At 48.9% G+C, this 23,702-nt stretch overlaps 1 protein-coding gene and 1 pseudogene across 1 annotated transcript in view; one reads left to right on the top strand and one right to left on the bottom strand.

Moving 5' to 3' along the window:
• UMODL1 (uromodulin like 1) overlaps positions 1–23,702 on the bottom strand; it is a 77,446-nt gene that overhangs the window by 4,635 nt on the left and 49,109 nt on the right. Inside the window, exons 16-22 of the mRNA XM_027551195.1 lie at positions 20,912–21,125; positions 19,175–19,312; positions 17,114–17,433; positions 6,531–6,676; positions 5,813–6,049; positions 5,196–5,355; positions 2,861–2,945 (exon numbers count right to left, since the gene is read on the bottom strand). Coding sequence (XP_027406996.1) covers positions 2,861–2,945; positions 5,196–5,355; positions 5,813–6,049; positions 6,531–6,676; positions 17,114–17,433; positions 19,175–19,312; positions 20,912–21,125 — 1,300 coding nt within the window. The remainder of the gene's footprint in view (positions 1–2,860; positions 2,946–5,195; positions 5,356–5,812; positions 6,050–6,530; positions 6,677–17,113; positions 17,434–19,174; positions 19,313–20,911; positions 21,126–23,702) is intronic.
• LOC113897342 lies at positions 6,729–8,296 on the top strand (annotated as a pseudogene).

Raw genomic sequence — 23,702 nt, 5'->3', positions numbered from 1 at the left:
TACCACAGGAGCTTACCAGAAAGGTCTGGGTATGAAAGCCTTCTTGGGCAAAAAGGGACACTTGAGACCCCGTTTCCCATTTCTGGGGCTGTGGCCTGAAGTGCCTGCTGCCCTGGGCCCCCAGTCACAGCTCAGGCATGTGCAACAAAGTGGTCAACGATGGCTTAGAAGAGGCTCCCTTCAGACAGCCTGCATGATGGGTCAGCTGGAAACCAGGCAACCCCATCCTCCAAAGGGAGGGCCACACTGGGATGAGGATACTGGGAATGATTGCTGGAGCACCTGCAACCTTCTAAGGAACCTGAGGCCCCAAGACTCTGGGTCACCAGCTTCCTAACAACTCATTCACAGCTGGCCCTTAAATCCAGCCTCCAGTGGATGGTACCATGGAGATTCCACCCTCCTTCTGTATCTCATGTCAGGGGCCAGCTTGTGACCATAAGGGGGGGACTGTCTCCCTTGAGGATGCTGCAGGAGAAAAGCAGAAGAGGCCCTACATGGTTGGCCCCGTGGAGTCTAGCCGCAGCCCCAGACTGCCAGCTCCAGAGACAAGGGAACCTGTTTGGTTGCTGCCTCTCCAGCTGGGTTTCTGTTCCCTATAGTCAAGTGGTCTTAACCAACTACTGACTCAGAGCTGCTCTGAATGGAGTCCACAGGCCAGTACTATCCACTGGTTATCAGGGTCCAGGAATGGTTACTGTTTCAGGAGAGATGCTTACAAATAGAGAGCAAGCCTGTGTTGCAACGTGACCTGCACCATCAGTGGGAATGTCTCCTTAAACATGACATCCACATGTCAGCCCTGATGGATGAGACACTTAAAAGACATGGGTCCTCCCCCAGAAGCGTAAGCACCCACGCACAGGGCAGTGGCGACATCATGGTGTGACGTACATGATCACTCCTTCTGCAAAGACTGTCACTGCCCCTGTGACGGGGACACATCTCAGTGAGGGATAGTGATGGAGGTGTGCAAAAACCCAGGAGCTGGGAACCTAGAACCCAGGCTTTCCAGAGGCTGAACTCAGCAACCATCTGGGGACCCCCAGGCTTCTCACTTCTGAGCCTCCTCCACAATTGTTCCAGACCCTTCCCACTGGTTCATTTCAGAAGCCTATAGGACATTAACCTCAAACTTTCTCAACTTCTTACACACACACACACACACACACACACAAAACTGTAGTGTCTGAGAAATTATGTTCTCTGGAAAAGTAAATGGCCATGGATGATTTCCAAAAATTAAGTGCAAAAAAGTATGATGCTGATAGATGATCTGTTGGCAGCACAGATTCAGGGATTGCCTGGGTGGATTCTTCCTTTAAAAGGCCAGCAAACAGTGTTACATGTTGAAGCACAATCCTCCAAAAAATATGTGTTGGGTCTGAACCTCCAGTGCCTCAGAATGCGACCTTATTCAGAAATATGGTCCTTGGGGATGTCATTAGTTAAGAAGTTATACTGAAGTGGGAGAGGCCCCTAATTCAATGACCAGTGTCCCCATAAGAAGACAGAGGTGCTCAAGAGAAGCCACGAGATGACGGAGGCAGAGGCTGGAGGGAGGCGGCCACAGCCAGGTCACCCAGTAGGACCGGCAGAGGCTGGGAGCCAGGCCTGGAACGGAGGCCCTTGGAGACTTTGGAAGGAGCCAGCCCCACCCATTATGTGATCTTAGATATGTGTCTCCAGATTTCAAGAGTATTTTCTGTTATTTTAACCACTCAGTTTATGATTCTTAGTGAATGTAATTCACATATATGTTCTCTTTCATATTAGAGCCCCAGATCAACCAGCTCTCGGCAATTTAAGACAATGAAGAGGCCAGGAAAAGCACTGTCCCAGGACCCGGGCCAGTGGTTGCCCAAGGACCAGTGCGAACGCCAGGGCCTGGAGTCCAGCTTGGGAGACCCTGAGTGGACAGGCCTGGGCCTGGCTGGGGACCTGTGATCTTTTAAATTTCTGAAATGTTCTGGATGAGAACCAGCAGCTGAATATCATTGGCTGAAAGCCTTCCTTCCCAAGCTCTGGTCAGGACTCCTGTCCTGGTTTACACCCTGCCTCCAGAACCCAGAGGTTCTTGAACAAGAAAATAGAGAGACAAAGAAGGCCGTCCGGATTAGGAAGAAACAGAATAAAAAGGGAAAATCAACTAGGATTAGGTTTAGCTGCCAGAAAGAGAAAACCCCAAAATAGCAGTACAAAGAAAACGGCAGTTTCTTTCTTTCTGGCATAAAAATGGGAGGTCAGAGCTCAAGCCTGGCCCCGCAGCTTGGCTCCAGGGTGTCCTGGGGCACCAGTTCCTTCCAGCTCCTGTCCGGATGGTCCTCATGGCCCCAGGTGGTAGCTGGCTGCAGCCACCTCCCCTGCGTGTCAGGCAGCGGGGTGCGTGACATGTGTTTATAAGGAGGGCGTTTGACACTCCCGTTTGCATCTTATTGGGGCTTCCCTGGTAGCTCAGATGGTAAAGCATCTGCCTGCAATGCAGGAGACCTGGGTTCAATCCCTGGGTCGGGAAGATCCCCTGGAGAAGAAAATGGTAACCCACTCCAGTATTCTTGCCTGGAGAATTCCATGGACAGAGGAGACTGGTAGGCTACAGTCCATGGGATCGCAAAGAGTCGGACACGACTGACTCACTTCACTTCACTTCACTTTGCATCTTATTAACCAGAGTTCACTCATGCAGCCACTCGTGCTGTGAAGTTGGCTGGGAACTAAAGTTTTTCCTGGCAGCCACCTGTCCCCTAAAAACTGAGGGTTCTATTACCATTGAAGGAGGGAAGAACAGATATTTGGGGACAGCTAGCAGTTTCTGAATCAATGCCCAGGTTTAGTTGTCTAACCCGAGTCACCTGCTCACCTTCAGACCGAATCAGGGGTCCCCAGGACATCTGGTGCATCACGGATGGCTCGCTGCTTCTCAGTGACCGAAAGTCATCACAGTTCTGTTGTTTTCATAGGAAAAAAGTGTTCACATTAGTTGAAAAATGGTTATGAGAAAGGTACCCACTCTCAGGGATGGTACACTGATTTGCACACGCTCTTTCCTGCTAGAAACATCAAGTCACAAGGGATGTGTTCAATCAGTGGGGAAGGATGTTGGGGAGCCCAGATCACCTGGACCAAAGGACTGTACCAGGCTGGATGCCCAGCTAGATGAGGGGAGTACCAGGCAGCAGGCGGGTCTGAGGAAGTGAGATGTAGCCTCCTGAGCTGTCTCCAGTTACTAGCTCTGGCTTCATCTCAGAGTCACCTTTGTGTTCTTCACAGCCTGCTGCAGACACTTGCTCCTTTTAATGCCTTTGCCTTACAAAAAGTTTCAGTGACATAGAATCTACTTGCTATATACCTGTGACCGAGTGCACTGTGCCCCGCCCCCAAAGATGTTACAGTCCTAACCCCAGTACCAGTGGATGTGACCCTAGGTGGAATTAAAGTCTTTGCAGAGGATCCAGGTAAGATGAGGCCATTAGGGTGGACCCTAACCCAGTGTGATTGTGTCCTTGTAAACAGGGGCATTTGCACACAGACACAGGCGTGCACAGAGGGAAGATGTGTGAAGACATAGGGAGAAGGTGGCACTGACCAGGCAGAGAGCCGGACCTCAACAGATTCTCCCCACAGCCCCAGGAGGAATAACCTAGCCGACACTTCCATCTTGGACTTCCAGCTTCCAGAGCTGTGCGAGGAGAGATTTCTGCTATTTAAGCCTGTGTTACTTTGTTACAGCAGGGCTTCCCAGGTGGTGTTAATGGTAAAGAACCCTCCTGCCAATGCAACAGACGCAAAAGATGGGGATTCGATCCCTGGATTGGGAGGATCCCCTGGAGGAGGGTATGGCAACCCACTCCAGTATTCTTGCCTGGGAAATCCCATGGACAGAGGAGCCTATCGGGCTAGAGTCCATAGAGTCACAAAGAGTTGGACACAACTGAAGCAACTTCGCACGCACGCATGCACGCACACACTTTGCTACAGCAGCCCTGGGAAGACAATACAACACCTATCCCAAAGGAAGTTGGAAAGAAGTATGTGCAGCCCGTATTAGAGAGAATTTGAGAACCGGCAGCTCCTTACCGAGGCTGTCATGGCCATTAACGTCCTTGGTGCTGGAACCTCCCTGGTGGTCCGGTGACTAAGACCATTCCATGCTCCCAGTGCAGGGTGCCGGGGTTTGATCCCTGCTCAGGAAACTAGACCCCACATGCCCCAACTAAGAGTTCACACGCCACAGCTAAAGATCCCGTGTGCCACAACCAAGACCCAGCACGGCCAAATAAATAAATAACAAAACACCCTTAGTGCTTCTAAGGGGCCGATGCAGGTCAGGGTCCCTCCACAGGCAAGCACTGGGAGTCCGTGCTCCCTTCCTCCTGTTCCAGAAGATCTTCTGTTTGAGAAAAAGTAACAACAAAACCAAGAGTCGCTGGGCTTCTCCTATGCATTCAGACGATGCCCTGCCGCTGATCACCCTGGAAAACCACCCAACTTCAGTGAGGAGCACAGGAAAAAGTGTTTCCCCCAAAGGAAAGAGAAACAGGCAGTGGCTGACCCAAAGACCAGCAGAGCTCTCCGTGCCATCCTCTGCCACAGGCGACACGTGACAGTCACTGTACCTACTTGTCTGTAGACAAAGAATAATTCTCCAACCCAGGAATGCAAAGCACATCTCAGTTTCAAAGGTCTGAGGAAATGAGAATGTAAAGTTATTCATAATCCCAGCATAAATGCTGAACGGGAAAGAATAAAAAAGATTAAACAGCGTAATGGCTAGGATTCAGTAGCGTTCCGTCAACTTGCTAAAAAGAATTCCAAATTAAAACATTTTTACACCTAAATATGTTGTTCGATCACCTTGAAGAGAGGCACTACAGCACTATGAGAAGGATGTTCGATCACCTTGAAGAGAGGCACTACAGCACTATGAGAAGGAAGGTCTGATGTGACGGCCAGTGGAAGGGTATGGCCCCAGGAAGGGCTCCAGTGAATCACCCAGCAACATGGGTCTTCCACCCAAGGCTGTCCACCATCAAGACCTCATTGCATGCCTTTTAAAAGCCAATTCTGTGGGGCCCAGAACCTCCTCCATGAAGTCGGGTCCCAGAGCTGCCCAAACCCCAGGCTTCTGATCCTGGAGCCTCCCTCCTCATAGCATAGAGCGTGAGTCCAGAGGTTTAGAATAGCGTTACACTTACTATTTTGCATGTGGCTCCAGGGGATTCCATGCAGATGCGGAGTTTGCAGTGCAAATAGACTATGGAGTTGTTGATGAAGGAAAAGATTTTCAGCTTAAACCGGGCCTTGTTGGAATTGCCGTTCTCGATCACGTTCGTGTGTGTATTCGGGATGGGGCAGCTGGGAAGAGAGAAGGTGACTCATTAGTTCTAAACTGGCCCTCCTGTCCTTGTTGCCAGATGAATTTCCTTACACGGCACCTGAGTGCAGCTGGAGCATGCCCACAAGTCTCCAAGTAGGCAAGGATGGCTAGGTCTCCAGTTCCCAACAGGACGGTATCCTGAGGGCACTGCCTAAACCCATGTCTGCATCCACGTGTATCTGGGAATTCTCTTGGGAGTCCTTTTGACTGCAAGGAGATCAAACCAGTCAACCCTAAAGGAAATCAACCCTGAATATTCATTGAAAGGACTGATGCTGAAGCTGAAGTTGCAATATTCCAGAAGACAGTGAAGGGCAGAGGAGCCTGGTGTGCTGCAGTTCATGGGGTTGCAGAGAGTCAGACATGGCTGAGCAACAACAGCAAAATCAGACTGCACAGCAGGGGGCAGGTGCCCAGTGGCCCCTGAGCCCTCACCTGTTGTTAATGAAACCAAACATGACCGGGTCCCTGGCGTCGCTGGACGGCGTGGCCCAGCACTCGGTCAGGACCACCTTCAGGTTGCTTTTCTGCTTATAGAGCCCTACTTCGATCTTGACGTCATCGCTGGCAGACACGCTGTAATTCTGAGGAATCGGAGAGTCTCCAATAAATAACTGCATTTCAGTGATGAAACTTCCAGCGCCGTGGAGGTCCTCGATGATAGTGTAAACCCTGCAAGACAGAGTGTTTGCAGGGGTCTGCTTCTTTGACCCACTTGTTCCCATTCCTCCCCAGAATGCAACTCCAAAGAAGGGCGGAAATAAAAGACCATCCAGTGAGAACAAGCAGAGGAAGGCTATTTTTTCCCCCAAGCTGGCTGGAGCTGGGGCCAGCCCCGGTGACTAGAGCTTGGTGGAGACCTGAAGGCAGGCAGAGGAGGGATGAGTTTCACAGGGGAAAGGGGAGCTCAGGTGTGCCGGATGGCATCCTATGTGATGGGCTGGGGGAGCAGACCTGACTATCTCTGGTTGGTTCAAACTGGAAAAGGGGACAAATCTAGGGAAACTGGCAGTCAAGTCCTGGCCAGTATCCGTGTGTACGTTCAGTCTCTCAGAAGGGTCTTCAAGTGACTGAAACCCTAAAGAAACCCTCAGATGAAGGCGCTGGGAACAGTATGAGCCCCTTTGAGTAGGGGAGAGACCTCTGCACTCACCCCCACTCGGGCGTGTAGCCGGATGAGGTCAAGAGGTCATTCTGGAAGGCGCAGTGGATGGGGCTCTCAATCTTCATGTGGTGGATGATGCCCTCTGGGGACACGTCGTTCCTCAGTGTGGTCCTCACCACCGTAGTGGTCATGTTCTGAGAACGAACAGGAAGTGTGTGAGTTCCCGGGCCCCAGTCAGCCACCAACATGGCTGCCGATCACGGCTCTGGGTGCAGGGGCTGTTTAAAGTTTATCCCCTCCAAGTGTGAAAACGCTGACAACTTTTCCCCCAGTATAAACTGCAAAAGAGAACTTAACATTGGGACACCTGATTTAGCCTATTTCCTGTGCTCCTTTTCTGCATTAAAAGAGAGCCAGAGACAAACTAGATCAGATACCCCAAACAACAGATCAGGCTGCTGCCCAAATAATCCTCAAGGGCATTTCTGAAAATGAGAGTACAGAGCCCTTACTGAAGAAATAGAGTTAAAATAAATCGGTTAAAGTCCGTGACTCAGAAAACTGCATTGTAATTTTGCAGAGAATAACACAGAACCAAAGATCCAGAGGGCAACCTAAAGAAAATGAATGTGATCTGGAAGAGGACTGGGGGATGTGAGGTGATAATGCAGTTCACGCCTGAGGACACGAGTCCCCAGGGAACATTGTGATGCCCATTAGTATTAACGAGGTTAAGCCCATAAACAGAAGTGCAGAGCAAATAGGTTTCATGCTAGAGAAATGACCCCAAGGTCACCTGGTATTAAGGACTGGCTGCTCAGAATGTGAATGTTTAGCAGAAAAAAAAAAAGAGATTTTCAGGCAGTTGTGTACCAACCAGTACAAGGAGATGGGCTTGCCAATATCAAAGAGAGTTCTGAAATTTTTCCAGAGTCAAAAGCAGAGATGAAAACCCTGAGATGGGCAGTTTCATCATTTGATTCAGTGGAGAGCACTGTTGGAGGAGATAAGAATTTCTGTGAAATTCCAAAGTCTTTTGTTTGACAAAATGCCTGAAGAATTTCTGTGAAAGCCAAAGTCTTTTGTTTGACAAAATGCCTGAAGTTGTAATTATCTGTTTGAGTTGCTTTACTTGCCAGTGGCTTGGAGGTTGACTGTCATGGTAGTAGCCTCCCCAAGATGAATACCCCTTATTGACACCTTCACAAGTATCACTAGAAGGACAGAGCTCAGTACCAACCGAGAACAGCCTGGGTGACCTGTGGTTGTAAGGCTTATTGTGCACCATGGCCAGCAGTGGGCCTTGTTCTGCTTCTGTTAAAGTCACCAACCTTAACAGTTTAGAACTAGACAAGGGAAATTTTGTGTGAAGAGGAAACAAGAGGCGTGGCTGAAAATTATGCCAATGAAGAAGCTGGAATTAGAGTTGGTGGAAATACACAGCCAAGTAAAGTAAATGTTATTGGACTGCTTGAAGGACGACAGAGCAAAGCAGAGTATGAGCCATATGACAAATGGCCTAATCCTGATAAGGTTGCCAGTAGAGCATTTGCTGAAAATAGAGATTCTGAGATTACCGATACTAATGTGACCTGTGCCTCTACCTGACAAGAAACCCAATGGACAATTAAGCCTTGACTTGAGTGGGTCTGAAAACAAAACTTCATCTGCAGGACAAAGCTTAGAGGAGTAGGAAGGGAATTGTCTGCTCTCTGATGATCAGAAAGTTCCTGAACAGAAGGACATTTTGAATTATCTTTCCTTCTACAGCTACTGCATCTACTCCTTATTTGCTGTATTATAATAAATCATAGAATGAGTATGTTTTACTTGTGTGCATAATAAACAGACCGGACAATCTGGTAAAGTTGTTTACATCAAAGAATCTTCAGCTCTTTAACATCACACTCAAAGCTGAAAGCATTTCCTCTAAGATCAGGAGCAAAACAAGAATGCTCACCACTTTTATTCAACATACTATTAAAGTCCTAGTCACAGCAATTAGACAAGGAAAAAATAGAAGGAATCCAAATTAGAAAGAAAGAAGTAAAACTGTCACTCTTTGCAGATGACATGATGCTATACATAGAAAATCCTAAAGTGAAAGTCACTCATGCCTGACTCTTTGTGACCCCATGGACTATGCAGTCCATGGAATTCTCCAGGCCAGAATACTGGAGTGGGTAGACTTTCCCTTCTCAAGGGGATCTTCCCAACCCAGGGATCAAACCTAGGTCTCCCACATTGCAGGCAGATTCTTTACCAGCTGAGCCACAAAGGAAGTTCAAGAATACTGGAGTGGGTAGAATAGCACTTCTCCAGAAGATCTTCCCAACCCAGGAATTGAACCAGGGTTGCCTGCATTGCAGGCGAATTCTTTACCAACTGAGCTATCAGGGAAGCCCCCAAATCCTAAAGACATCACCAAAAAAAAAAAAAAAAACCCTCATCAATGAAATCAGTAAAGTTGCAGAAACATAATTAATATATAGAAATCTGCTGCATTTCTGTACACTAACAGGAGCTATCAAACTAACTAATAAGCTACCAGAAAGAGAAAACAATCTCATTTACAATTACATCAAAAAATAAAATTAAAAACCTAGGAATAAATTTAAATAGGGAGGTAAAATACTTGTACTCAGAAAACTGTAAGACACTGATAAAAGCAACTGGAGCCAACACAAACAGATGGACAGATATACTGTGTGCATGGACCGGAAGAATTAATATTGTTAAAATGACCATTCTACCAGGGCAATCTACAGATTCAAGGCAATCCTTATCCAAATAACCAAGGGCCTTTTTCACAGAACTAGAACTAAAAATTCTAAAATTTGTATGGAAACATAAAGACCCCAAGCAACCAAAACAATCTTTAGAGAGAAGAACAAAACTGGAAGTATCATACTTCCTGACTTTAGACTATACTACAAAGCTACAGTAATTAAAACAGCATGGTAGTGGCACCTAAACCGACACATAGATCTACGGAACAGAGTGGAGAGCCCAGGAGTTAACCCACACTTACTTGGGAAATTAATCTATGAGAATACACAATGAGGATAAGTCAACTTATCCAAAAAATGGTTTTGGGAAAACTAGACATGCCAAAGAATCAAACTGGTTTACTCTCATGCCATGCAAAAAAAAAAAAAGTTCAAAATGGATACAGACTTAAGTGTTAAACCTGAAACCATAAAACTTGTGGAAGAAAACATAGGCAGTATGCTCTGTGAAATCGGTCCTATTAGTATTTTTTGATATGTCTTCTCAGGAAACGGAAACAAAAGCAGCAGTAAACAAATGGGACTACATAAACTAAAAACTTACATAATGAAACACATTATCAACAAAACAAGGCAACCTACTGAATGGGAAAAGATATTTGCAAACGATATATGGTGGCTCAGTTGGCAAAGAATCCACCCGCAATGCAAGAGACTCAGGTTCAATTCCTGGGTCAGGAAGATCCCCTGGAGAAGGAAATGGCAACCCATTCCAGTATTCTTCCCTGGAAAATCCCATGGACAGAGGAATCTGGTGGCCTGCAGTCCATGGGATTGCAAGAATCAGACACAACTTAGCAACTAACCCACCACATATCTGATGGGGTTAATATCTAAGACATACAAAGAACTCATACAACTCAACATCAAAAAAAACAAACCCAATTTAAAAATGGACACAGGATCTGAATAACCCTAAAAGATGATGCTATCAAAATGTTACACTCAATATGTCAGCAAATCTGGAAGACCCAGTAGTGGCCAGAGGACTGGAAAATGTCAGTCCTCATCCCAATTCCCAAGAAGGGTAGTACTAAAGAATGCGCTGAGCATTAGACAATTGCATTCATCTCCCATCCTAGTAAGGTCGTGCCTAAGAACTTGCATGCTAGTCTTTAGCATTATGCGAATCAAGTACTTTGAGTGAGTGAATGAAGTCGCTCAGTCGTGTCCAACTCTTTGCAACCCCATGGACTGTAGCCTACCAGGCTCCTCAGTCCATGGAATTCTCCAGGCAAGAGGGTTGCCATTTCCTTCTCCAGGGGATCTTCCCAACTCAGGGATCGAACCCAGGTCTCCTGCATTGTAGGCAGACACTTTACCATCTGAGCTACCAGGGAAGTACTTTAAGACGTACAAAATGAGTTTTTTAAAAGGCAGAGGAACAAGAGATTGAATAGCCAACTTTTGCTGGATCATAGAGAAAGCAAGGGAATCCCAGAAAAACATCTACCTCTGTTTCATCAACTACACTAAAGCCTTTGACTTTGTGGATCATAACAAACTGTGGGAAGCTCTTAAAGAGATGGAAATACCATACCATCTTAGCTGTCTCCTGAGGAACCTGTATATGGGTCAAAAAGCAACAGTTAGAACCCTGTATGAAACAACTGACTGGTTCAGGATTGAGAAAGGAGTACCACAGGGCTGTCTGTTGTCGCCCTGTTTATTTAATCTATATGCTGAGCACATTATGAGAAATGCTGGGCTGGATGAGTTATAAGCTGGAATCAAGATAGGTGGGAGAAACATCAACAACCTCATGCAGATGATACCACTTCAACGGCAGAAAGCAAAGAGGAACTAAAGAACCTCTTGATGAAGGTAAAGGAGGAGAGTGAAAAAGCTGGCCTAAAATTAAATATTAAAAAAAAAAAACTAAGATCATGGCATCCAGCCCCATCCCATCACTTCATGGCAAATAGAAGGGGAAAGGGTGGAAGCCGTGACAGATTTCCTCTTCTTGGGCTCTAAAATCACTGCAGAGGAGTGATTGCAGCCATGAAATCAGAAGATGATTGCTTCCTAGCAGGAAAGCTATGACAAACCTAGATAGTGTGTTGAAAAGCAGAGACATTACTCTGCCAACAAAGTCCATATGGTCAAGGCTATGGTCTCCCCAGTGGTCATGTATAGTTGTAAGAGCTAGACTGTAAAGAAGGCAGAGTGCCAATAAATTGATGCCTTCAAACTGTGGGGCTGGAAAATACTCCTATGAGTCCCTTGGACGGCAAGGAGATCCAACCAGTCAACCTTAAAGGAAATCAGTCCTGCATACTCATTAGAAAGACTGATGCTGAAGCTGAAGCTCAAGTATTTTGATCACCTGATTCGAACAGCCAACTAGTTGGAAAAGTCCCTGATGCTGGGAAAGATTGAGGGCAGGAGGAGAAGAGGGCATCAGAGGATGAGATGGCTGGATGGCATCTCTGATGCAATGGACATGAACTTGGGCAAACTCTGGGAGATGGTGAGGGACAGGGAGGCAGAGGGACGGGGATCGCAAAGAGTCGGTCATGACAGGACAACTGAACAACAATATACATAATGGAATACTACTGAGCCATAAAAACAGAATGGAATTTCGCCATTTGCAACAACATGGATGGCCCTAGAGGGTGTCATGCTAAAGGAAATGAGTCAGAAAAAGGCAGATACTGTATGTTATCCCATGTGTGTGGAATCTAAAATACAAAACAAATGAACAAACATAACAAAATAGAAATAGTTATAGATACAGAGAACAAAGAGTGGTTGCCAGGAGGAAGGGAGGAGAAATAGGTGAAGGAGAGTAAGAGATTCAAACTTCCAGCTACAAAATGAATGGGCCATGGTATGAAATGTACAGTGTGGGGAATACAGTCAATAGCTAGTTAATATCTTGGTATGGTGACACAGCAGAACTAGACTTACATGGTGGTCATTTTGAAATGCATAGAAATATTGAATTACTATGTTGCAACAGATACTAACAGTGATATAGATCAATTATACTTCAAAAAGAAACAAACATAGAAAAAGAGATTAGATGTGTGGTTACCAGAGGCAGGAGTGAGAGCGGGGGGAATTGGATGAGGGTGATCGAAAGGCACACACTTGCAGTTATAAGATGAATAAGTACTAGAGAGGTAAGATGTATCATACCTCATATGTATCACAACATAATACGTATAATTAGCCCTGCTGCACTTTATACATGGAAGTTGTTAGAGAGTAAATCCTCAGAGCTCTTATCCCAAGGAAAAATAACTTTTTATATTTTTTAAGTTTTGTATCTATATGAGATGATGGATGTTTACTACACTTATTGGATAAGTATTTCATGATGAATGTAGGCCTGTGTATGTGTGTGTGTGTGTGTGCTCAGTCCTATCTGACTCTTTGAGACCCCGTGGCCTGTAGCCCATCTGGCTTCTCTGTCCATGGGATTTCCCAGGCAAGAATACTGGAGTGGGTTGCCATTTCCTCCTCCATGGGGATCTTCCTGACCCAGGGATTAAACCTGGGTCTCCCGTATTGAAAGTGGATTCCTTACCTTCTAAGCCACCAGGGTAGTCCCTAGTTGTTTTGGTATATACCTTAAACTTCTACAGTGCTATATGTCAGTTATCTCTCAATAAAATTGGAAGAAAACATTTTTTAAAGAATCTTTAGCTCTTGGATAGTATTGGTCTCTCTAGGTTATTATACAAACACTGAAATTAGAGTGAAAGTCATCATAATTTTTAGAGTTCATTTTCCTTGGTAGAGACTCCAGATGCATTAGCGTCTAGGAAGAAAGTCACACGGGTTCTTAAGTGAACGATTCAAAATGAAAACATTTAAACATCTTTGAATTTACACCTATCTCCTATGATTGCTTTTTAAAATAAAGTGTTTGTGTTCATATCTCCAGGCTTCCCAAGCGGAGCTGTGGTAAAGAATCCTCCTGCCAAAGCAGGAGACACAGTAGATGTGGGTTCAATCCCTGGGTCAGGAAGATCCCCTGGAAAAGGAAATGGCAACCCACTCCAGTATTCTAGCCTGGCCAGTTCCGTGGACAGAGGAGACTGGTGGGCTACAGCCCATTGGGTCACAAAGAGTCAGACACGACTGATCTATGAAGCATGCACGCACGTTCATCTTTCTGCGTTTTTGAATGATCTGCATGATGTTTATAAGTTGCGTGCTTTTTGAGTTCATTAACAGAATCTCATTGAGCACATCTGGTTTTACAAAGCCATGAAGTCACATCTTGGATGAGCTTTATTAAAGACAACGAATCTAGAACACGTTCCCTCACAGCGGTGGAAGTCATGTGCCTTAACTCACTTTAAAAACTGCCTCGGAAAACCTGGGCAGTCTCCTTCCATCGTCGTACTAATTTTACACAAATTATGAAGATGATTCTGTACTCCAGGAAATCTTTGGGGCATGGGCTCATTTCTATCTCTTCCAGTGCTTCGCTGTGCTCAGTCACTCAGTCGTGTCCGACTCTTTGAGACGCTGTGGACTGTAGCCTGCCAGTCTCCTCTGTCCAGGGGATTTTCCAGGCAAGAACACTGGAGTGGATTGCCATTTCCTCCTCCAGAGGATTTACCCAACCCAGGGATCAAATCCACATGTTCCGTCTCCTGCACTGGCAAGCAGGTTCTTTACACTGAGACACTGGGGAAGCCCCATCTCTTCCTGCTGCTGCTGCTGCTGCTGCTGCTAAGTCGCGTCAGTCGTGTCCGACTCTGTGCGACCCCATAGACGGCAGCCTGCCAGGCTCCCCGGTCCCTGGGATTCTCCAGGCAAGAACACTGGAGTGGGTTGCCATTTCCTTCCCCAATGCATGAAAGTGAAAAGTAAAAGTGAAGTCGCTCAGTCGTGTCTGACTCTTAGCGACCCCATGGACTGCAGCCTACCAGGCTCCTCCGTCCATGGGATTTTCCAGGCAAGAGTACTGGAGTGGGTCGCCAGTGCCTTCTCCTAGCCAGATCTAAATCATCTGTGTAGAGTGAATCAAACTCAGAAGTGAGACCCTAAATTTCACTTTTATTAAAAACTAGGAAGTCAATAAAATTTAACCAAAAAGAAAAGGAGGCAGAACCCACTAACAGCATATACTCTGCTGTATTTGTATAAGGAAGCCTTGGGGAGAATCTTAGTTTTTGACAAATTTCAAAACACTTAAGAGCTCCTGTGGCTTCCAGGGCTTGGATATGACTCATAAGACATGAATTTCCTTTTGTTCTGAATGGGCTCCGAGTCTTACTGAATTTAATTGCTCAACCAGGTGTTTGTCCAACTCAGAAAGACAAGCAAGCAGGAGAGCTGACAAATGCAGCCTTCTCCTTGTCTCTGGGCCCCTGTCTGCCCTCCAGTCCTGTGGGCGGCGACGATTCCCCCACGGGGCAGCCCAGGGCCCCTCCCACCTGAACACCACAGGCAGGAGCATCTTATTTCTCATATCTTTCCCTGGTTCTACAAGCCCCGCACCAAAGTGGCCCCAAGAACCACGGCAGCAGCTTCGCCTCCCCTCTCTGTGCACCCACCTGCATGTGAGAGTCTTAGGGATCTTTAAGAAAGAGAACCATAACCCTGGTTGTTTCCGGTTGTACTGGTTAGAGGGTTGGAGAGGGGCTGAAGAAGGCTGTGCTCACCAGAAGCATCCTAACTGGTCCTTCAATCCAGGGGCCCTGTCTGTGGATCTGAGGACCCCTCCAAGGGGCAGCCAGGCCCACCGGTCCCTACTGACCTCCAGCTGCCTGGCCCCCCTTGGCCCAGGGTCTGGCATCGAGGTGGGCTGGCACTCTGAGCTGCGTTTGCACCACATCTCCAACCTCCCCTCCCCCAGCCCATCCTATGCAGGCCCTGGGTCATGTCCGGGCCTCCTGCTTAGCACAACACTGATTCTGACCCTTTCAGCCTGAGATGCCGCCTCCCTGTGCCCTAGACTTGGGGTCATCAGCAAGCTGTGCCCAGGCTCCCCTGTCCCACGAGAGAGCTCACCCAGGGCTCCAGCCAGAGCCACTGAGGGTCCCACCCTGTGCCACTGAGACCCTCGGAGCAGCAGAGTCACAGAGGCTACAGGGTTCTCGGAGGCCAGGCAACCTTGACCTTGACCTACCCCTTAGACCTTGGTAAGCTTCCAGGTCCCATTGATTAAACATGGATAATAATACCCAGGGGCTTCCCTGGTAGCTCAGAGGGTAAAGCATCTGCCTGCAATGCAGGAGACCTGGGTTCGATCCCTGGGTCAGAAAGATCCCCTGGAGAAGGAAATGGCAATGCACTCCAGTACTCCTGCCTGGAAAATTACATGGACAGAGGAGACTGGTAGGCTACAGTCCATGGGATCACAAAGATTTGGACATGACTGAACAACTTCACTTTCTTTCTTTCTAATAATACCCAGCCTGGCGCTGATGAGGGAGCTAAATACCCAGCCAGCAGGTCCCAGTACCCTCCCCACCCCTGTTCTAGGAAATGAAGCCAAAGACCCTCAGGGCCCTCCCCACCCAGCAGCACAGTTAACCCAGCAGTTTCCCTGATAAGGACTATCCCCCACCCCCACCCCCCCCCCCAGGGCCATGGCCTACCCTCTGCGAGACCCTCCCTAGCCTACTTCCAAAAGGGGACCCTTCCCCTTGGTACGGCCCTCCCACCCAGAGCCCAGCCTGTCCCACTGGCCAGAGCCACTTAGATACCCTCTATCACGTAAACTCCTGGCCTCCCTCATCGGCCACCACCACTTGTCCCCGGCCACAGGCATGGTCCCCTCCATATGTCCCTTGGGACCATTTCAGCCTCCTTTCACAGGCTCGCTGCAGAGGCCTCTCCCCACCCCAGGGCACGAGCCGGGTGCTGGGCTGAGTGCTGGCCTGGCCCCACCTGGCTTTACTGGGTGATGGCCCCCACTCCATGCCAGGACCAAACATTTCTCCAAGGACAACCTGCTTGGGACTGCTTCTTCTCCCCGAGTCCTGGCGCTGGCTGAACCCACAGAATGTGTTGCCACTGCCTGGTGTGGCCCTGAAAGCAGAGCCCTCGTGCTCAGGGGCCAAATGTGGGGAGCAGGGGGAGGGGAGATGGGGGGAAACAGGGGTTTAACCGTGGACTAGAGACAGCCTTCAGAGACTCAGGACCTGGAGCCGTCAGCCTGCCATATGGGGATGCTGCAAACCAGAGATGTGGAGTGGGGCCCAGGAACCTGGCCCAGAGTCACCCCAGCAGTCAGTGGTGAAAGGAGGCCAAGAGCCCCTCTCTGCACGTGAGATGTGAATGCCTTCTGGCCAGGACAAGCCCACTCCCCACATTGCACCGCAGAGGAAAGACCCTCAAATAAAATTTTGGATGGCCCTCCATCCAGGTAACCCCCACCAATGCGCACACACACACACAATTATTCATACATTCTTCACAAACATCCCCCCAACACACATGAACACTGACACATTGTCATACACAAATACACATGCACACACAGGCTCCCAGCTTTCCTGCCACTTCATACACAACCTCTGACACATATGCACATGGACACATTCTCATACACAAACACACGTACACACAGACACCTCTTCATACACATGCACACGTGAACATACATGTACACGCAGGCTCCCAGCTTTCCTGCCCCTTCTTCTCCTTCACTACCTCTCCTTCTGGCCTGTGCATCCAAATCACCGGGGGGATTTTACAAACGATGACTTTGCACCTGTTCCCCCATGAGAACTCTACCCTATTCTAACCCCGGCTCAGTTCTGCACTCAGAGTCAGAGACCCCGGAGTGCAGTGTCTTCCCAGTCCCCCAGGCCAAATGCTGACCCTTCCCACCCAGAGATCAGATGCCCGGAGCCTTCTCCCCAGCCTCACGCTCTGCAGGGTGGTCCCGCACTCGCTCCACGTGGCTGCCAGGGTCACGTGTGTGCTGTTTCGGTCGCTGATGTTGCAAGACGGCTGCCCCAGGTAGAGCGAGGACTCGGGGATGCCCTTCTGCTGCAGGAAGTGCCTCTGGATGACAATGGCCACCTTCTCTATCTCACAGAGCACCCTGACCGCCCCAGTCAGGTTCAGCCGTGGGGAGAGGCCCTGGGTGGCAGGGCGGGCATCTTGCCCAGAGGCAGCTCCAGCTCCCGTTGGGGTCGGGGGCTGTTCTGGGCCAGGGGGCTGGGTTGTGTTGCCAGGAGAGTCACCTGCAAGACAGGAGACAGAAGCATAGAGTGGGTCTGTGTTTAGGGCCCACCACGTGAGCCTGGCCAGCGGGGTGGCACAGGGTGGGAGGGTGTGTGCAGAAGGTAGACAGCAGATGGGAAGCACTCACAGCCTGAAGCCACGCATGATGAGGTTACAGATGCCAGCACGGCTGCACACACACGCGTGTTGTATGTTCCCGCCAGCCCAAGCAGCTGGGCATGCCCTGGCTTACTTTTGCCGCCGTGGCCAGGGAACTGTGGGGCCCTCTGTCCTCCCAGGCTGACATTGGGTGTGTGATGAGTCCATGGACTTGGGACCAGCCATCACCCCTGGGAGCCCCTGAGTCTTCTCTGTAAAATGGGTTCTGAAAGACTTCTATGGTGGTCCAGTGGTTATTGGTCTGTCTGCCAATGCAGGGGACACGGGTTCGATCCCTGGTCCAGGGAAGATCCCACATGCCACAGAGCAACTAAGACCTTCTACCTCAACTAGAGAGCTGCCCCTGCTCACTGTAACTATGGAAACCCACACGCAGCACCAAAGACCCAGTGCAGCCAAGAATAAAGTACATAAGTAAATAAAACAGGTTAATGAAGTATACTCTGGATCCTCAGATTCCTCACTCCTATCTAGCTTCCCGCTTCCTTAAAGCACGCTCACTTTCAACCTCTGGGAGAGCATGAGGCTCTGTAAGAACATCCCCCATCCTCTGAGGGCAGACGCAGGACACGCTCAGCCCTCCCGGGGCCTCTGCTACAGCCCAGCTCCACCACCTGCCCCCCTGATCCCTGCCATCCCATCTTGAGGCGCTCACCAGCTGCCCGGCCCCATGCAGCAGCCCAAATCCCTGTTCCCAGTGCTCACAGCCTTCTCAGCTGGCCTCATCTGGCCTCGCTGAGCAGCCTGCTCCGGCTCTCCTGCACACCTCCTGCAGGTGCTAACTGCAGCCAGCCCAGGTTGTGTGCCTGGACCCTGCCCACCCTCAACAGCTCTGTTCTCACTCCTGCACCCACCACCACACCCCATCCCGCAGCAGCCCCTCTGCCAGATGACGAATGAGCCATCCTTTAGGACTGGCGCTAAGACACCTCTTTCCTGACCACACCCTGACCATCACCCATGGGACTGAAGCAACTTAGTGTCCTCTGGGCCTCCTGCTTCTACCTCAAGTAGCCCACATCTCGCATCCCCTGAGGCATCGTGTTCACTCCTATAAACATCTGTCTCCTCCAATTGACCACAGATCCCTAGAGGGCAGGGGTCATCTCAGGGTCAACAGTGAATCCACAAGGTCGCATTTAGTGGAAGAAGTGCTGCATGGACAGTGCCGCTGAGTAGAAAGATTTCCATATGTCGTTGGTCACACAGACTTGGGTTTTGAAAGATCATCTTTTAGCATCTGAGAGGACACACCTGAGTGGCTGTGTGTGTTTTCTCATCACGGGCGTCAGAGGCACTTAGGAGATGAGGTACCTCCAGAAGGCTGGCGGTGTGTGGAAGGATGGGGAGGTACCAGAATATATACACATGCACACACATGAACACATATGCACAAGTACACACATATGTATCTACACATGCACATGTGTGGCACACACATGCACACGCACACTCCAGAAACTTGCCCAGGACTTAAAAATATGTTGACCTCATTTAGAAAAGACGCACTTTGGGGATGAGTGTCCTTAAAAGAACAGACTATCTGACGGTATTCCAGACAAAGGATCCTGATAATATTACCTTCGCAGGGTCTTCCAGAAAATTCTACCAGGAGGTCAGGGGCACCTCCCTCGCAGCTGCAGGTGAAGGAGCCCAGCGTGTTACGGCAGGCAGAGCCCGGGGCACAGTCATCCTCCTGGCTTGCACACTCATCATAATCTGCAGCATTCAGAAAGCAAGACGAGAAACCCTCATGGGGACCTGAGCATTGCGGCCGTGCCGTGGTTCACAGCAGCTTGATGGGGGAGGTGCATCTTGGGGAGTAAAGTTAAAATTATCAAGTGACAGAAAAGATGGCCAGTTCTGGAGGGCTCAAGAGCAGGGTGGCACCTTGAATTTCTACAGGGGATGGGGTGGGAGCAGGTGGCAGAAAGTCTGCTAAGATTGTTCTGGATGGAAGATTCCTGGACCCGGGGATGCTGGGGTGGGGGAGGGGCACAGCAGCATCCCCTCAGCTCCCTGGAGACCAGAAGACAAGGAGGACCCCACCCTCACCCTGGTCTCAGGCAGAGGGACCCCGCCACCCACCTGCTCTCATCTCTACACTCAGCTACTCATCTTATTAGCAATAATGCAGCTTTACTAAAGAAAATGGATAAAAACTAAAAGGGCTCAGCAAAGCCTTCCATCTTTGTGTTTCATCTTTCACATACCATCTATTTGGGTCTTTTGTACCTGTGTCTATTGCGTTCTTAGTATTTTATTACCAATGCAAGTGATCACTCTATATTTGGGATATAATTCTTCACCAGATTGTTGAAACTATTTTTTGGTCTGTTGCTTGCTTTACAATGGTGACTATTTTGTTTGAATGAGAGCTTGAATTTTTCATAGAGGTAGCTATTCCAGTCTTTTTCTCTGTAGGCTTAACCCTTCTCATTCCAAAATTCAGAAAAATATTCATCTATATTGTCTTGGATTTTACCCATACATATAACTCTAAGCCTTTTATCATGTATTCTTGGGCCTGGTGCGTGCTAAGGACAGAACTGTGTGCCCTCAAAATCTGTATGTTGAAGCCTTGACACCCAGTAGGACTGTAATTCGAGATGGGCCCTTCAGAAGATAATTAAGGTTAGCTGAGATCGTAAGAGAGGGGCGCTGATCTGATCAGGACTGATGGCCTTATATAAGAGACACCAGAGCCCTCTGTCTACACACAGAGAGGAAAGGCCACTCAAGGATACAGCCGCAGGGTGGCCCCGACACGTCAGGAGAGGGCCCTCACCAAAATCAGCTGGCATCCAGTGTCTAGAATTGTGAGACAATAGATGTCTATAAACAAAGTCACTCCATCCGTGGTTTTTGTTTTGTTTTTTTTTAACGACAGCTTGGGCTGACCAATACAATATGAGAAGAGACTCGGAATGGCCTCTACTCCCTGCTTTTCTTTTCAATTATTCTTCCTAAGATCTCCTTGGCAACTGTGCTGGGGAGGAAGTCTGGCTGCAGAGAGGGGCCTGTCTGCCCTCTGCCCATCCTATTGAAGAGCAGCAGAGGAGGAAGGAGTAGGACGCAGAAGGGAGACAGTGTCCCTGGGCATCCTGGCAGGTTCATCAGAAGATGTGTTCAACCCTTACACCTTTTCAAAAAAACCATAGTAGCAATAAGAGAGACAAGGGTCCTATAGGTTTCCATTTTCATCCCACGCAGGGAGGCCCTTACGAGGAGGCACATCTTTCAGAAATGAAGCCAGTGGGGGGATTTCACTGCCTCCTTTGGGGAGTGAGTCTCCATGGGGGCCTGGCCTCCACCTACCCCCTATGAAGGTGTCGTCTCTGACCACCTCCAGCAGAGAGGTGTTCCGAAAGGCAGCCAGGAATGCAGCAGACACCTCCCAGACATCCACGTCTGTGATGACCAGCAAGGTGAACTCCACCACGACGCTGCCGTTGGAGATGCCGGTCACTTCTATGCGTACCCCGCCTGTGTCCAGGTGCTGAAGCATGAAGGCTGGCAAGGAATTCCGCACCTTCAGAGAAACAGGGCTGGTGAGAAGAGCTGTCCACTGAGAGAGGAGACAGGGTCCTCATTCTAAAGTGGTTCCTCTGGGGACTGTGGCCAGCAGCAGGGCTGGCCTTGGGAAAGGCGTCAAAGCCACGGGTCAGCTCTGGCCTGGTCCCTGTCTGCCAAGTCCCCAGGCCCAGCACAAATACCAGTGGAGTCTGAGACAATGAGTCCTGTCCTCCCCACCGACCAGCCAGTCAGGGGCTGAGTGCCAAAGCCCTACCCTATGGGGCTCATAACCTGGTAGGGGGCTCACGAGGGCAGTTAGGATCTGCTGATCACTCTCGGCTCAGAGCCGTGGGGGTGGGGGATGGTTGAACAAGTGGTCAAAGGGAGCGACCCCACCTCCCCAACTTGGTTTGTTCCAGAACAGTCCTTGTGATTCTCACGCTGCAGGACATTCGCCTTTCTTTCTCGCCGCTTGCCTTCCCGAAGACCGCTTCCTTGAGCAACCCAGCTGTTGTTGCTGTTTATTTGCTCAGTCGTGTCCGACTGTTCACGACCTCATAGACTGCAGCACACCAGGCTTCCCTGTCCTTAACTATCTCCCGGAGCCTACTCAAACTCCTGTCCATTGAATCAGTGATGCCACCCAACCATCTTATTCTCTGTCGTCCCCTTCTCCTCCTGTTTTCAATCTTTCCCAGCATCAGGTTCTTTTCCAGTGAGTTAGCTCTTAGCATCAGGTGACCAAAGTATTGGAGCTTCAACATCAGTCCTTCCAATGAAGATTTAGGACTGATTTCCTATAGGATTGACTAGTTGGATCTCCTTGCTGTCTAAGGGACTCTCAAGAGTCCTGCCCTTATAAGCCTTGCTTATTATTCTATCAGTTTGGACAGAACCCTGTGTATAATAATAATAATATTATTCCATTCTAACCTATCATGGCCTAAATGCCTAAAAACTACCCCCATCGTATGATGAGCTTTGAGTGGTCCATATAGCACAAATCTGCCATGGAAAAGCCCACCTCCATGGTTTGCCCTCATAAGAATACCTCATCTGCGTCTAAACTGCATGAGGTTCAGGCACAGGCTTGTGGATCCCCAGCCTTGGGACAGCCAGTGTGAGCATATCACCCACAAGAGACTGTGGACGCTCAGGAGACCCCAAAGCTGCCTGCAGTCACGTGGCTGCCACCACTGTCGTTGGAAGAGCTGGTCTTCTCTGTCTCTGTCTCTCTTTCTTTCTCTCTGGGATTTCCAGAGATGGCTCTGTCAGAGCCTTGGGTTAAAGTCACTCTTGTCTGCATTACAAGCCAGACTCAAAGCAAAGCTCCAAGCCCCTTGCTAGGAAGTGACAAAGAAAAAAGAGACACATTATCCCACAACATCCCAAAACGTGTCCTAATGTCCTATGTAGGTGTTAAGTTACACAATTATTTGCTATGCAGAAATTCCAGATAGCAAACTGTCCCCTCAAATAGGCAAAAATATGAAATGTTTTTAAAAAGAAAGGTTAATCAGGGAACTTGAGTGGAAAAGACTCTGATGCTGGGAGGGATTGGGGGCAGGAGAAGAAGGGGACGGACAGAGGATGAGATGGCTGGATGGCATCACTGACTTGATGGACGTGAGTCTGAGTGAACTCCGGGAGTTGGTGATGGACAGGGAGGCCTGGCGTGCCAAGATTCATGGGGTCGCAAAGAGTCGGACATGACTGAGCGACTGAACTGAACTGAAGTGAGTGGTAATGAAGCTGTCTCGTGAGGCCACTAGAGCTGTGTGATATGATCTCAGTGATTGTTGCTTAATGTGATACGTGTTGTTTTAGGGGCCTCCCAGGTGGCTCAGTGGTAAAGAATCCACCTGCCAGTGCAGGAGACACAGGCTCAATTGCTGGTTCAGCAAGATCCCCTGCAGGAGGGCATGCCAACCCACGCCAGTATGCTTGCCTGGAGAATTCCATGGGCAGAGGAACCTGGTGGCCAGGCTACAGTCCGTTTTCAGTCACTAAGTTGTCTCTGACTCTTTGCAACCCCATGGACTAGAGCACACCAGGCTCCCCCGTCCTTCACTATCTCCTGGAGTTTGTTCAAATTCATGTCTGTCGTCAGTGATGCTATCTCAACATCCTCTGCCCTCCTCTTCTCCTTTCGCCTTCAGTCTTTTCCAGGATCAGGATCTTTTCCAATGAGTTGACTGCATCAGGTGGCTAAAGTAGTGGAGCTTCAACTTCAGCATCAGTCCTCCAACGAATATTCAGGGTTGATATCCTTTAAGATTGACTGGTTTGATCTCCTTGCAGTCCAAGGGACTCTCAGGAGTCTTCTCCAGCACCACAATTTGAATGAATCAATTCTTTGGCACTCAGCCTTCTATATGGTCCAACTTGTGGTGTGCAACTATCGTTTAACCCAAGGAGGCTGGTGATACACACGTGAATCAGACCATCAACAGCTCTTGAATATATCCACACACTGGGCCAGGAGCTGGGGACCTCAGGATAAATAAAGCAGGATCCCAGACCCCAAACATCACCAATGGGACAGTTCCTGGAGGCAGTGTGCCTATTTTATCAGTAACGCTGATGGGGTTGA

The sequence above is a fragment of the Bos indicus x Bos taurus genome, chromosome 1, assembly GCF_003369695.1.
Source record: "Bos indicus x Bos taurus breed Angus x Brahman F1 hybrid chromosome 1, Bos_hybrid_MaternalHap_v2.0, whole genome shotgun sequence".
In the NCBI taxonomy this organism is placed as follows: domain Eukaryota; kingdom Metazoa; phylum Chordata; class Mammalia; order Artiodactyla; family Bovidae; genus Bos; species Bos indicus x Bos taurus.
The sequence above is the reverse complement of the archived record's forward strand: the minus strand, read 5'-3'. Positions and strand labels throughout refer to the sequence as shown.